The sequence below is a fragment of the Leopardus geoffroyi genome, chromosome B4 (genome assembly GCF_018350155.1).
Source record: "Leopardus geoffroyi isolate Oge1 chromosome B4, O.geoffroyi_Oge1_pat1.0, whole genome shotgun sequence".
Lineage (NCBI taxonomy): Eukaryota > Metazoa > Chordata > Mammalia > Carnivora > Felidae > Leopardus > Leopardus geoffroyi.
This window is the reverse complement of record NC_059341.1, coordinates 49,404,109-49,418,466: the sequence shown is the minus strand read 5'-3', so window position 1 is coordinate 49,418,466 and position 14,358 is coordinate 49,404,109. Positions and strand designations below refer to the sequence as shown.

The 14,358-nt window shown below is 38.8% G+C and overlaps 1 protein-coding gene across 1 annotated transcript in view; it reads right to left on the bottom strand.

Annotated features, from left to right (window-relative positions):
• DERA (deoxyribose-phosphate aldolase) overlaps window positions 1-14,135 on the bottom strand; it is a 118,567-nt gene extending 104,432 nt beyond the window's left edge. Inside the window, exon 1 of the mRNA XM_045462520.1 lies at window positions 13,949-14,135. Coding sequence (XP_045318476.1) covers window positions 13,949-13,979 — 31 coding nt within the window. The 5' untranslated portion in view covers window positions 13,980-14,135. The remainder of the gene's footprint in view (window positions 1-13,948) is intronic.
• Window positions 14,136-14,358: the final 223 nt, after the last annotated feature.

Below are 14,358 nucleotides of genomic sequence, written 5' to 3'. Positions count from 1 at the left end.
CTCTAGGGAAGCTGGTTCCCGTCCAATTCTCACAGAGAAGGCTGCTACTCCTGTCTGCAGGCAGGGTTTCACAGCAGCACACCTAGAAGACTGGAGACTTTACTTAAGGTCAACTGTACAAAACACAGAGCAGCCGGACAACAAAACGGTGAGATCTCAGGTACGCAAGAAGGCTCCCCGTCACCCAATATTCCGTATGGGTAAATAATTCAAATTGCACAATTAAAGTATCATTCCTTGGCATTTATTAAAGCTACCTTTCCCGGGGAAATGTAGCCCTTTATCTCTCACACATTAGCGGGAAGTGAATTTTCTGTTCTCCTCCCAGACAGCGTGTGAACAAGGGGAAAGGCACCCTCAAAGTACACACCTCAGGGGTGGGAAAGCTGCGCAGCAAGAGGCTGCTGCACCCAGAGGCAAGATTTCCCCTGCCTCATAAGGACTGTCCCTTATGCCAGCTGACTCTGGTGATGATCCAAAGAGGCTGCTGTAGGCCCCTGGCCTTTTCCTGTTCTCACTGCTTGCCCACGGCATATCCAGCATACAGTACAAAATGCAAATAGACAGACTTGAATTTCAAAGTAATCATTTTTGTTTTAAAATCCCTCAAAGAGGAAGAATAAACAAGACATTTTAAAATTATTAATTAAAATAACATTTGAAAATTAGCTACAGATTTCCCATCTCCCTTCATTTCGGGTTTCCAGTTAAGACGGGTCACGAGCGAGTGGTCGTATACGGAAGGCGTGGTGTTATCAACAACAAAGAATATAAGTGGAAAAAAATGTTAAATAAGTCTATACAGAAATAGTGTAGTTTTCAGGCTAAGAGCAGTTTCTCAAGTCACACAGACCAGGGTTGAGTTCTAAGTCACCACTCTGTTGCTACATGTATGGCTACAGGCAAGATGCCTTACCTCTTAAAATTCAGACCCCTCATTTGTAAAATCAGGATGAAAACAATACTGACTACATAAAATTGTTGGGGAAAGTAAAGTACAGGCTACTCCATGTACTTAGCACAATGTCTTGCATATGAAATACTCTGCTCTGAATGATACTATTTTCTGAAATAGTATTTTCTGAAAATACTATTTTCATTTCCCTTTGAATATCTTTTAAGTAAATCAATTTTAATTTTGTTAGCATGACAACGATCAAGTAATTTTGTAACAACAGAATGTTTTTCAAGAGATAAATATCAAAGTAGTGGGGGTAAAATGGCATGATGTCATTTAGAATTTTAAGATACTACAGCTAAAGATGAAGGCTAGTAAAGGAAGTGTGACAAAACTGATTTCTATTCAAACTGGGGGACAGGTAGATGAGTTCATCACACTAACCTCTCCACTTCTGTGCATGTTTGAAAACCTTCATAATTAAAAGGTTAAAAAGAATAGACTGGTCCATCAATACATATTTATTAAGAATCCTCCAGGAGCCCAATATAGAACTGATGATGTAAGATAACAGTTAACTATTACTTTAAACAAACACACACAGGCAGGCATCAACTTTACCTTTCTGGCATGATGCCAAGAATCAAAGACTGAGTAAAGGAAAAGGTTTTGATCTGTGAATAGGGATTCTACAGCATCCACAGATGGTGTTTATGCCCACTCATCAGCAGAGCCCCAACAGCATTTCTCCGACAGGGTTCCTCATCTGAACCAGAGAATAAAAAAATGATTTGAATGACTATTTTCTCATTCCTCCCGATGGAGAATTAGTACCCTTCTAGAGACATCAGAGAGAAGTTCATTCATGATATATAATTGATGCCTTAGGTCAGTAAGACTTCATTCTGTTGCAGAACCCCAACTACAGAAAGCTGCTGGCACCCCCACTCAGAGGTTTGCTCTTAGTTTATTCACATTTCCACTAACCTTGATGCTCTTGTTTTGAGCATACTGGAAACAGCAAATCAGAAGACGGAAATCTCTATAGCAGAAGACTGATCACAGGAGAGAAATTTAAAAGTTTATCAAAAATGCATTCAGGAAACCAAAAAAGCAGAGCAGCCTGGCCACCTATCTAGAGGGAATTGCTCTAAAAGCCCCACAAGTCCATAATATTTACCGAGTACCTACAATATTGAGTACTTACAAGGAGTTACATGCTTGTAACAATAATACTCCAAGTCACAAAAACTATTAAATTCTACTCAGTGTACTCCTCCTCAGACAGGGACTAAACCTTCAGAGTTCTGCTGCTCCATGGGACATTACTAGGCAATTTTTATTTCCTTCTTCATATTTATAAATTTTCAAAAACGTCTATAATGATTGTGCATTACATTTATAATTAGACAAGAACATATTTTTAAAAAATATTTATTCTGAGAGAGCGTGTGCTCATGGCAGGGAGGGGCTGAGAGAGGGAGAGAGAGGGAATCCCAAGCAGGCCCCATCCACACTGTCAGCATGGGCCCAATGTGGGGCTTGAACTAATGAACCATGAGATCATGACCTGAGATCAAGAGTCGGATACTTAACTGACTGAGCCACCCAGGCGCCCCTAGATAAAAACATCTTTTAAAGATACTTAATTTGGGGGCACCTGGGTGGCTCAGTCAGTTGAGCTTCTGACTTCAGCTGGCTGGAGCCTGCTTCGGATTCTGGGTCTCTCTCTCTCTCTCTCTCTGCCCTTGCCCTGCTTTTTCTCTGTCTCTCTCAAAAATAAATAAACATTAAAAAGTTTTTAAAAAACTGATTAAAAAAAATAAAGATACTTAATTTTAGGAAAATTTCACTCCAGGTGACCCGAGTTTTAAACTTTTTAAGTCATTCCACAGTGATCCATTCTCCAAAATTCACAGATAGGTATGCATCTTAGGTATTGTCCTTGGTATTAAGGAAAATGTGATCGAAATGGTGAGAAGAAAACTTGTAGAGAAAAAATCAAAATAATTAAGTGTTAACAGACATCTATTAAACACGATGGACAAGTTTTCAAGAAGCGGGTAGGGGGTCAAGCTTGACCTCGAAGGGCAGACGTGGGTAGAGGTAACAGGAACAGGCCAAATGACCCAGGACCCTTAAAGAAAGAAAGAGCAGAAGTGTTGGACTTGGCACAGTAGGGAATAAACAGCCGCTGTAAGTTTCTAGAAAAGGCAACAATGCTTCTTCTTCATTCATTTAATAAACACTGATAATAATAAATTACTTACATCACGAAAAATACTTTTGCACATGAAAGGAGGGATACAGAGACCTAACAAACACAGATCCCACCCTCAGGCAGGTTATTAACAAAGTATCACTACGACATACAAACACAAGAAGGATATCAGTAGGTATGTAAGAGAAGGAGAGGACCTTGGCAGGTGAGTGATGAACAGTCCAGCAGAAGAGACAAAGAGTCTTCACAGAGGAGATAAAATAATGAAAGCAGTATTTGGGGAAGATTACTGGAATAATCGATTCCATCTATTAGTCACTCCTCAAGTTAAGGTGATCTAACTACATTTCTCATTGAATACTGACACTAACTCTGCCACACAGGCATCGGGTCCATTTTACAGAGGAGGAAAACTGAAACTCAAAGAGATGGAACTACTTGTCAGGGCTAAGATTCAAACACAGGTGTCTATGATTCCAAACCCAAATTACTTCTAGAATGCCATACATATAATCATTAGAGTGAAAAACATTTACTTAATTCAACTATATGACATATAATTTTTACAGAATTTAACAGACATTTCTATTTCCAGTCTTGTGAGAATTCCCACCTGGCTAAACCATCCACTACTTCCTGATAGAACTATTTGGCTATCCCCAGTAAGTCTTTCCTTTGACTAAAGACAGTGATTGCATTAATTTAAGTAAGAGTACATACTTCTCTTGAAATGGAAGTACATCTTAAGGAAACCAAATAACCCAAATAGCAAATCTGAGAAAATAAATATAATTTGTGCTGTGTGCAAAAACAAAGAAAAGGTTTGACGAAATAGAGATTTTCCTGGGGCAGATAAGACAGACCAGAGGTGGAGAAATCAGCAAGGAGGGCACTATTGTGATTTAGGTGTGTAATAGAACAAGCCAAGCTTAGGAATAAAAGAGAAAGGGGTGACTCCACAAGACATTTTTTATGGAAGAAACAGTGAGACTATAATCAATACTCTGCCATGCAGAGGAATAAGTACAAAATAAAAGGCTCTGTACATAAAGATTTATGAAGTCAAGATGTACGCTCATGAAACATCTAGAGAGAAAGAAAATATATAGTTATTATGCAACCATGTTCAATCATCAGAGAAAGGGGGAAGGAGGAATGCACACCAATAACTGGAACTTAGAGCCTCAGAAGCCAGAGAGTACTGTGATGGCCAGAGGAGCCATAAAAAGGTATGAATTCCAAGCACAGGGAATATCATGGACCTACAATTCCACAGAACAGTAATTCTAAGTAATGATCAGAAGACTCAAAGAAGTCTTGTTAGCATCGATGCCTATTGTCTAGACTCTACATGCTAATCACTATGTCTCACAGTTTCTCTATATTATGTAATCATTAAGGCAATATGACAACCAAACATAGTATTCATCTACAGACTGAAGTTTTTTTTCTTCCTGGACTCAGATCTATGGAAATGTTTTCACTCATAGAAATCCATTAGATCTTTGCCGATATGAAGATATTTCCTACAGTATTTTTAAATGATTATCTAAAGGTTAAGAATGTAATGTTGACTGGTTCATCCTTTGAAACAGAGCAGCTACATACCCTGATGATGAGCAAAGTTTGCTTTGTGTACAGCAGTGTGCTTCCCCAGTGATGTTTTAGTTTGATTAAGGGAAGTTTCTCAAGGGCAGAGCCTCCTAACTTCATTGCTCTTGTCTCTTTCACAAAGACAGGGAAAGTACGGAGAAGGTACTCTACATATATATATATATATATATATATATATATATATATATATGCCTGCTGAATGAAAGAATTTGAAATTATAATAATGATCGCATCCTGAAGAGTCAACAGTAGAAAAAAAAAAAGGAAAATAAACTCTGCTTATAAAGATAGAAGGCTAAACTATGTTTCTTGTTTCAACTTTGGAAAACTATCAGAAACATTGAGGTTTCTCTCTGCATACTGAAGGGAAGAAAAATCTCCCCCAAAACATCAAAATGTACACAGCTAGAGCTCCTTTGCCAAAACAAATACGAGAATCATCACAACCTACCTTCCCACCGAATCCACAACACAAACTTAATAATCTTAAAGGAAACATTAATGTGTTCTTTTTTTTTTCCACTAGAAAATTAACTAAATCACTCTTTCTGTTAGACCATCTCGCATCTGTACACAATGAGAAGTCTTTAGGCTCTGTCCCCTCCAGTGTCGGAGACCATGGAGAAGATAAACTCATGTCAATTTCCAAAATCACCATGAAGAGTGCTTTTAATTCCCATTAGTCACTGGCATCATTTGAATAAAATAGGCTCCTCTTTAGACACAATGCACTTTTCAGTTACCTACCACCTACCACCTACTTTACTGCCTAACCCTCTTGATTTTTCCGATATGCTTTCATTCTCATTTTAATACATTTCTTCACTTCCTGAATCAAAACATAAAAGGCTAATTTCTCTTAAAATCTGCTTATAGAAATGTTGCTAAACAAATATAAAAAATATCATAAAGAAATTAATTAGGGGCGCCTGGGTGGCTCAGTCGGTTAAGCGGCCGACTTCGGCTCAGGTCACGATCTCGCGGTCCGTGAGTTCAAGCCCCATGTCGGGCTCTGTGCTGACAGCTCAGAGCCTGGAGCCTGTTGCAGATTCTGTGTCTCCCTCTCTCTCTGACCCTCCCCTGTTCATGCTCTGTCTCTCCCTGTCTCAAAAATAAATAAAACGTTAAAAAATTTTTTAAAAAAGAAATTAATTAAATATAAAAGTGACAGGATTTGTCAAAAATAATATATAGTAATTAAAGATTCTCTGAATCTCTAGTTAATCTGGGTCACTCTATAATTTACTGCAGGGTTCTGAATCTGAAATGTCTTTAGGAACCCTCTGAGGAGCTTGTGAAAATGAAGAGTCCTGGACTCCTCCCCCTACAATGGACAGTTAAAGCTACTGAGCAGCTCAGAAACGTTCATTCAAGGATCTCTACGTTGGAGACATAGGGTGCATACCTTAAGCATGCCAGATACCTAGTTTAGTGTCAAATGTTAGGCACTTGAATGAAATCTCACACACACACACACACACACACACACACACACACACACACTCCTACCTAGTGGTCATGGGGGCAAGAATGTGACACTAGGTGTTCAGTTGAAAAGCTTATCCAAATCTGGATTACAAAAGTAGTTAAATTGGATATTTTTACCAGCCATTAAAGACCACAATCTTGACATCATTAGCCACATTCCAAAAGAACCAAAGCACCCGTTAAGTGGCACCTTTTTAAGAAGTAATTACCAGAAGCCACTCTTATATCAGACTTTGCTTTAGGGGAGGAAGGCCTGACTCTACAAAGAGAGTCAGAAGTTGCAGCCAGTGTCTCAACATTTTAAAAATTCTGTATAGTTTGCTGGAGCGGAGATGAAACATTTATCCTTCTCTTGCAACCACTTTGGTTTCCAGGGGACTGACTCACAGCTGAGGCAGGCGGACGAGAGGTACATCCGTAGACACACACACAACACACACCAAAGCTAACTGAAAAATTTCAAAGTGCCTTTTTATGCCTTTAACTCAAAGATGAACACATTTCAAGGTGACCCAATCCTCAAGTGACAGACAGTGTTTTAAAAGGGCCAGAGCTCTCCACTTAAACAATTTCTAGTGACATGTTTAAATCGTATCCTCAAGGGCTCTATCTGCTGTCCTATTTACTAGTCTTTCTTTCCTGGCAGAGGCATCCCATTTTAAGTGAGTGCTTGAAGTTCGTCTTCCTTCCTAACAATTAAAATCTACGGGGCTTAGATGCTTTAAAAAAATTTTTTTAACTTAAGAGGCACCATGGAGAACTTTTAATTATTTAACTATACAACCAACCCAAATTATTACTTTATAGGTTTTTTCTATTTATCAGAACAGTATCAGAATAATAAAAGACAGCCTCATCATCATGCTTACAAGCAAACAGTAAAAGAACTTATAAGGTAAAATCAAAGTTAGCATTCATAAAAGGATAATCATAACATTCACTGTGTATGTATTTTATATATAGAATAGGAAGGATTGTTTTCATCTTTCTTCACTAAAATATTACCCTTAGCCATTACAAAATGAGAAGATCACACTAGAAATCTAAAAATTGGGTTTCTATAGTTAATGAAACATGACAAGCTGGTCTTACTCAGTTCCTTCACAGAAACTACTCCCTGTCAAAAATACCCTTCACCAAAAAACCTCCCCTGAATTGTTCTGTATCTTTCCAATCTGACTACTTCTCTGTAATGATTTACGTGACTAACTCCCTTAGCTGACTGTGAACTACAGGGAGAGCAGAGAACAGGTAATATTCACTTTAGTATCCCAGCTATTCCCATAAGCATCCAGAACCAAGTGCCAGGAACAGTGGGCACTCCACAGTTTGTTTTTTAAAAGACAGACTGGGTGGCTCAGTCTGTTGAGCACTTGGCTCTTGATTTTGGCTCAGGTCATGATCCCAGGGTCGTGGGATGAAGCCCCACATCAGACTCTACGCTGACTGTGGAGCCTGCTGGAGATTCTTTCTTCCTCTGCTCCCTCCCCCACTTATACTCTCGCTCTCTCTCTCTAAAATAACAAAAAATAAAAAAATACAAAGAGACAAGAAAAAGAAATTTAAAAAACTAAAACCCCTTTACTCTGATCACTTGGAGATCACTTCCAGGTCCCCACCCTGAGACACTCTGAGGCACATCAGCACATCTACATAAGGAACTTCCAGAGGAAGGCTGGTTTTAACATGTTATCCCATAAAATTTCTAATGCAATGACATCTAAACCTACTCTCCAATCTACCAAAGATTGGATATTTCCATTCTCTCCCAAGATAAACTTCTTCTCTGAAACAAACTGCCATGGTTGAGATGTGGATCATGGGGGTGCCTGGCTGGCTCAATTGATACAGGCTGCGACTCTTCATGTCGGGGTCATGAGTCCAAGCCCCATGTTGGGTGTAGAGCATACTTTAAAAAAAAGAAGAAGAAGAAGAAGAGGAAAAGAGAAAAAGGTAAAAAAAAAAAAAAAGTGGATGAATGTAAGAAAACAAAAAGCTTTCACAAAGACACAGGCAAACCTCAGAGGGTCACATTAAAATTATTCACCAGTTGTTGACATGCCTTCTCTCGTCTTACAGATTGAGTACCCCCGTTGGTACCAAGAGATAAAGTGTGGTGGTTAAGCATACAATGATAGCATCAAACCACCTAGGTTTGAATTGTGGCTCTGCCACATTAACTCTGCATAAGCTCTGCCTAACTGGTTTCTGGCAAATTATTTACACCTCTCTGTACCTCAATTTACACATCTGTAAAAAGGGCATCACAACAGAATCTTCACAGTGCTGTTGTGAAGACTAATTGAGATAACACAAAAAGTATTTAACACAGTGCCTAGCACATAGCTTAAGCTCTATGTTAACCACTATCTTTGTACCTAGCGTCTAGGCAGTGTCTGGCACATGGCTGGTATTAAATAAAGAATATTCTCAAGCATCCTGCGCTTTGCCTAACTTTAAGATTTAAACTTTCATTCCAGGGGTGCCCGGGTGGCTCAGTTGGTTAAGCATCCAATTCTTAGCTTCAGCTCAGGTCATAATCTCACAGTTGGTGAGTTCCAGCCCCACATCAGGCTCTGACAGCGTGGAGCCTGCTTGGGATTCTCTCTCTCCCTCTCTCTCTCTCTCAATGCCCGTCTCACTCTCTCTCAAAATAAATAAATAAACTTTAATAAATAAATAAATAAAATTTCATTTCAAATACTTAAAAAATTTTAAAATAACTTTGCAGTGGAAAATCACCATTACCAAAATCTACATTCTACACCAAAGTTATGCTTTAGCAGGAGTGGCAAAAATGAGCAACCTACATCCCCGATTCTTATCTAAGTTCTTAAAGGGAAAATAAAAATTATAATGCAAGAGGGCACTTGGTTATCACAATCCATTTAAGGTACAGTTTAGGTACATCTATCTAATTTCTTAAATAGACAAAAAAGTAACTGCTTATCACATTCGCAATTATTTTAATTGTAGACTTGGCTTGATGCCCAGCTCCTGAATCAGATGTAGGTCTTTGAAAGCAGAACTATCTTTGTCCATCTTGTATCCAGGGTAATATTACCCAGTACACAATTCGTACTCAATAACTAACTATTTTTTGAATGAATAAATAGGCTTCATAAAATACAAAATCCCATCATGGTTCTTGGTTTGACAACTAGCCAAAATTAAACTCCTTTATCTGTGTTTTAAATAAGTAAGTTGCCCTTTCTGTTTGTTCTGACTTGCACTACAGAAAAGTCTCCAAAGAGAAAAATAATCTCTACATTCCTCAGTAATCATGGCCCCTGATCATTCCAATTGCGGATATATGCCTAAAACAACCTCTTATTAATGCGCTACAGAAAATCCATAGACTTGTCCCCATTCCTCCAAATTAAAAATCAGTTTTGTTACTTTTCTTCCTATTGTTTTTCAGATATAAGCTATTTGAAATTTTTCTTTCTGTACACAAAAGCTGACAGATACACAGATACAGAGTGGAAAGGTCTTAGAAGTCACCTAATACAATATCCCTACTTTCCAGATGTATCCAAAGAAAATCACAATTGAAATAAAGTCACACTGTCAACATGGTTCCTAAGCCTTTTGGGACAAAACAAATATCAACTTTAATGATATTCAGAAAAGAGGGAGGTGTACATCCGCCAGCTCCTGTCTACAAAGAAAAGCCAAGGCAGAAGCCCCAGTTCTCCACGCAAGTAGTTCTAAATTCACTCGTTCATTCAACAGTTACGTTTGAGGGCTTTCTGGCATGGTAGACGCTATTCTAGGTGCCTGAGATACATCAATGAACAAAAAGAAAGATCACTGCCCATGCTGTACCTACACATTAGGCAGAACTTTGGAGGCATCCAGGAGAATAAAGAAAAGAAACATAGGTTCATTTTAAGAGAATGCGCAGGGCCAGAAGCAAATCTTAGCACCACTAGTGGTTCTCAAACTTGAATGTGTTTCAGAACCATCCAGAGGAATTATTAAAGGCCCTGCGCCACCCCAGAGCTTCTGATTCATTAAGATCTCAATGGGGCCTCAAATGTCCATTGACAGATGAATGGATAAAGGTGTGGTATATATATATACAATTGAGTATTACTCAGCAAAAAGAATCAAATCTTGCCATTTGCAGCTACATGGATGGAACTAGAGGATACTATGCTAAGCGAAATTAGTCAGTTAGACAAAGATAAATATCATATGATTTCACTCATATGTGGAATTTGAGATATAAAACAGATGAATATAAGGGAAGGGAAGTAAAAATAATATAAAAACAGGGAGGGGGACAAAACATAAGAGATTCTTAAATATAGACAACAAACTGAGGGTTGCCGGAGAGGCTGTGGGTGCAGGGATGGGCTAAATGGGTAAGGGGCATTAAGGAGGGCCCTTGGGATGAGCACTGGGTGTTTTACATAGGGGATGAATCAAAGGAATCTACTCCTGAAATCATTATTGCACTATATGCTAACTTGGATGTAAACTAAAAAATATATACACATATACAATATATACATATACATATATACATATATATATATATATATGGCAAAAAAAAAAGTAGAAAAAAATATCTCAGTGGGGCCTTAGAATTTACATTTCTAATAAGCTCTCATCTAATGTAGACACTGCTAATCTAGGAAGCAAACTTTGAGAACCACTGACCTAGTTGGAAACAAAACAAGTAACCTGGCCAGAACCATAGGCTGCTTGACACCAGGCCCAGATTTAGGGGTTTCTCCCTTCTAACTCCAAAATGGTCAAGTCTTTATGAAGATATACTTGCCCGCTTAGGGCAAACACTGCCCAAAGAAAAACGTTTTTTTTAGCTCTGTGTTTGAGTTGGAGAAAATCAGAAATAAATGCTTTAAGTATAAAAGACCTTAAGCAGATTGCACTGACCACTAAACACTGACATAAAAACTAACATTAAAGTTAGAGAATTTGTTCTTTCTTTCATGTGTCTAAATGCCATGATAAAAGCATGTTTTCCCTAAAGGGCTTTATCATAAGGGCCAGATTCAGTCTCAAATGAGCCTATTAATTAAAAAAAAAAATCTATTAACTAAAAGTATATACACTAAAATATAAATAAGTGATTGGATTAGTAACAATTTTAGTTTTTTTGTGCTAATTGTATTTTCTAAAATTTTTACAATAAACATGCATTTCTTTTGTAATAGGAAAGAGAATAAAAGTTACTTTCTTTAAAAAAGTGACAGTGTTCATTTAAAAAGACCTTTAATTAGAAAACTATAAAAAGCATTAGTTAATATGCAGCATAAATTAATAATGAATGATTTTTTTTCTTAGTACATAAATTCAAATAACTTATTTTACATTTTAGGTTAAATCTCTGTCTGGATTAATGATTAATATCAGTGAAGGAAAAAAATCCTTGAAAATATCTGATTTTATTTAAACAAAGAGAATAAAACAAAACCATGATCCTTTAAATAACTGCATAAAAATTACATTTACTATTATTCTACATAGCAATTGTGGGTTTTTTTTGTCATTTAGGATTTTTTTTTAAGTTTATTTATTTTGATGGGAGGAGACAGAAGAGAGAGAAAGAGAGCAGAAGTGAACATGTGAGGGAGGGGCAGAGAGGAAGGGAGAGAGAATCCCAAGCAGGCTCCACACTGTAACCACATAGTTGGACGTGGGGCTCAAACTCATGAACCCCAAGTTCATGACCTGAGCCAAAATCAAGAGTCAAATGCTTAACCAAAGGAGCTACCCAGGTGCCCCACAGCAATTTTTTTTTTAATTTTTTTAACATTTATTCATTTTTGAGAGACAGAGTGTGAGTGGGGGAGAGGCAGAGACAGAGAGGGAGACACAGAATCTGAAGCAGGCTCCAGGCTCTGAGCTGTCAGCACAGAGCCCGATGCGGGGCTCGAACTCACGAATTGTGAGATCATGACCTGAGCCGAAGTCGGTTGCCCAACCACTGAGCCACCCAGGTGCCCCGCCCCACAGCAATTTTTTGTCATTACTATTACTTTTCAACAAATGTATGGAAGTGATGGGAATTCTTCCAAGTTAAGAAAGCTTTGATTGTATTTCTTGAAAGAAAAATAAACATGTAAGTTTTGGAAAAATAATGTTGTATCCTTGATGTGTACCAAGTTAAGACATCCATATCCCTGAAGATACCAAGGTAAGACCTACACTCCATCTCTATACCCCATCCACCATCTATCTGGATCTTCTAATCTAGGGGTATTCCTTATTACTAAAGACTACATTCCATAGATACAACTAGAGTTTATTTATTTATATATTTATTTATTTATTTATTTATTTATTTATTTTTTTTTTTTTGAGTTTAAAACATAATCTTCTGGGGCACCTGGGTGGCTCAGTCAGTTAAGCATGGGACTTCGGCTCAGGTCATGATCTCAGGATTCATGAGTTTGAGCCCCACGTCGGACTCTGTGCTGACAGCTCAGAGCCTCCTTTGGATTCTGTGTCTCCCTCTCTTTCTGTGCCTCTCCCTTACTGCTCTCATGCTCTGCCTCTCTCTCTCTCTCTCTTTCAAAAATAAATAAATACATAAGTACATAAATAAATAAATACATAAATATATAAATAAGGTATAATCTTCTAAACAGCAATGACTAAAAGAGAATAAATTTGATGAAGAAATCAAGTGTCTTTATAAATCACACGCTAATGATTTAACAAAATTTCTGGACTACTTTTAGTCTAGAGTACTTAGAACAGTCACTTTTAAAGAAAATAAAGCACCTTATGTGTTATATACAATCATAGCTAATTTTCTGAAAATTAACCTCTAAAAATGTAATTCTATACAATATTACTATTCACTAACACTTATTAGTTACCCACAATGTACCAAACACTTTACATCCTCTCATTTGATCTCCAAACTACCCTATGAAGTACTATTACAACCATTTTACAGATTAAGAAATTTAAGCACAAGTGATTAAGTAATTTGCCCAAAGTCACACAGCTAAAGTGAAGAACCAGGATACAGATACCCCAGCTATGATACTTAAACTGAGATCCTTGACCTTCGGCTCCGATCATGGTTTTGCTACGTTTCGAATTATAAATTTTTCACATTTTAGGAAATCAGAACTAAACTTTTCACCCAGTAATATGTAATAATATCAGTTAAATGAAAAATACTGACATAATTCAGGCACTCTTACAAATCTCTGTACCTCTAAAATCATACACAATTTACAGTAAGTTCTACAGTACAGAGATCTGGCAACTTTTCCACCAGCATGCCTTTTTGGGATACAGCTGTGTTAAAATTATCTACAGAAATCCAGCATGCACAGGGACCCTATTGAGTGGGTACAGAAGGTTTTTATCTTGTTTTGTTTGGGTTGCTTTCTGTTTTGGTTTTTTTAGTATTTTGGTTTGGTTTTTGGTTTGGTTTTGTTCTTTGCAACCAGAAAGCTAGAAGGTGAACGCATTAAGTTGGAAGATGAAAGTCGAATCCTTTCCTGTCTTCCGCTTACAACATAAGGCCTGGGTGCCAATGTGCACAAGAGTTCCTAAGTCTCGAGGATCGGCCTTTGCTCAGGGTGCGTGCGGACGCGGCGCCACCCGTTCCTGCCCCGTCGAGCACTCCCGGCAGCCGACGCCAGGGTACCGGGTGGCGGCGAGCCCCGCGTTCGGCGGAGGGCGGGGGACGGAAGGCGATGGAGACGGGCGAGGACAACCCGCGGGGGCCTTACCCAGCTCCGTGCCCAAGTTGCGAGCGGACATGGCGCGGGCCACAGCAGCAGTCGCAAGCTCCTCAACGCCCAGCTCACCTCCTCCCAGCCCTTCCTGCGTCCCACCCCCTCGGCTCCGACGCGCTCGCCCCGCCCCTGTCCCTCTGGGGGCGGGGCCGGCGACCTCTGCCCCAGGGCCCTCTGCCCCCGGGCCCTCTGCCCCCGTCTGCTGCCCCGCGTAGGAATCCTGCCGCCCATCGCCCTGGCTCCTTCCCGCAGGTATGTGACTCGAGCCCTAGCTCCCGAAACAATGCCAGCAAAACCCGTTTTAAAATGCTTGAGTTGCCAACTGCACTGAATAAAGACATTTCGAAACTTTTAACTGTAAGATTAAGTAACCAGGGGGGAGAGCATTCCTCCCAGTTACTGTC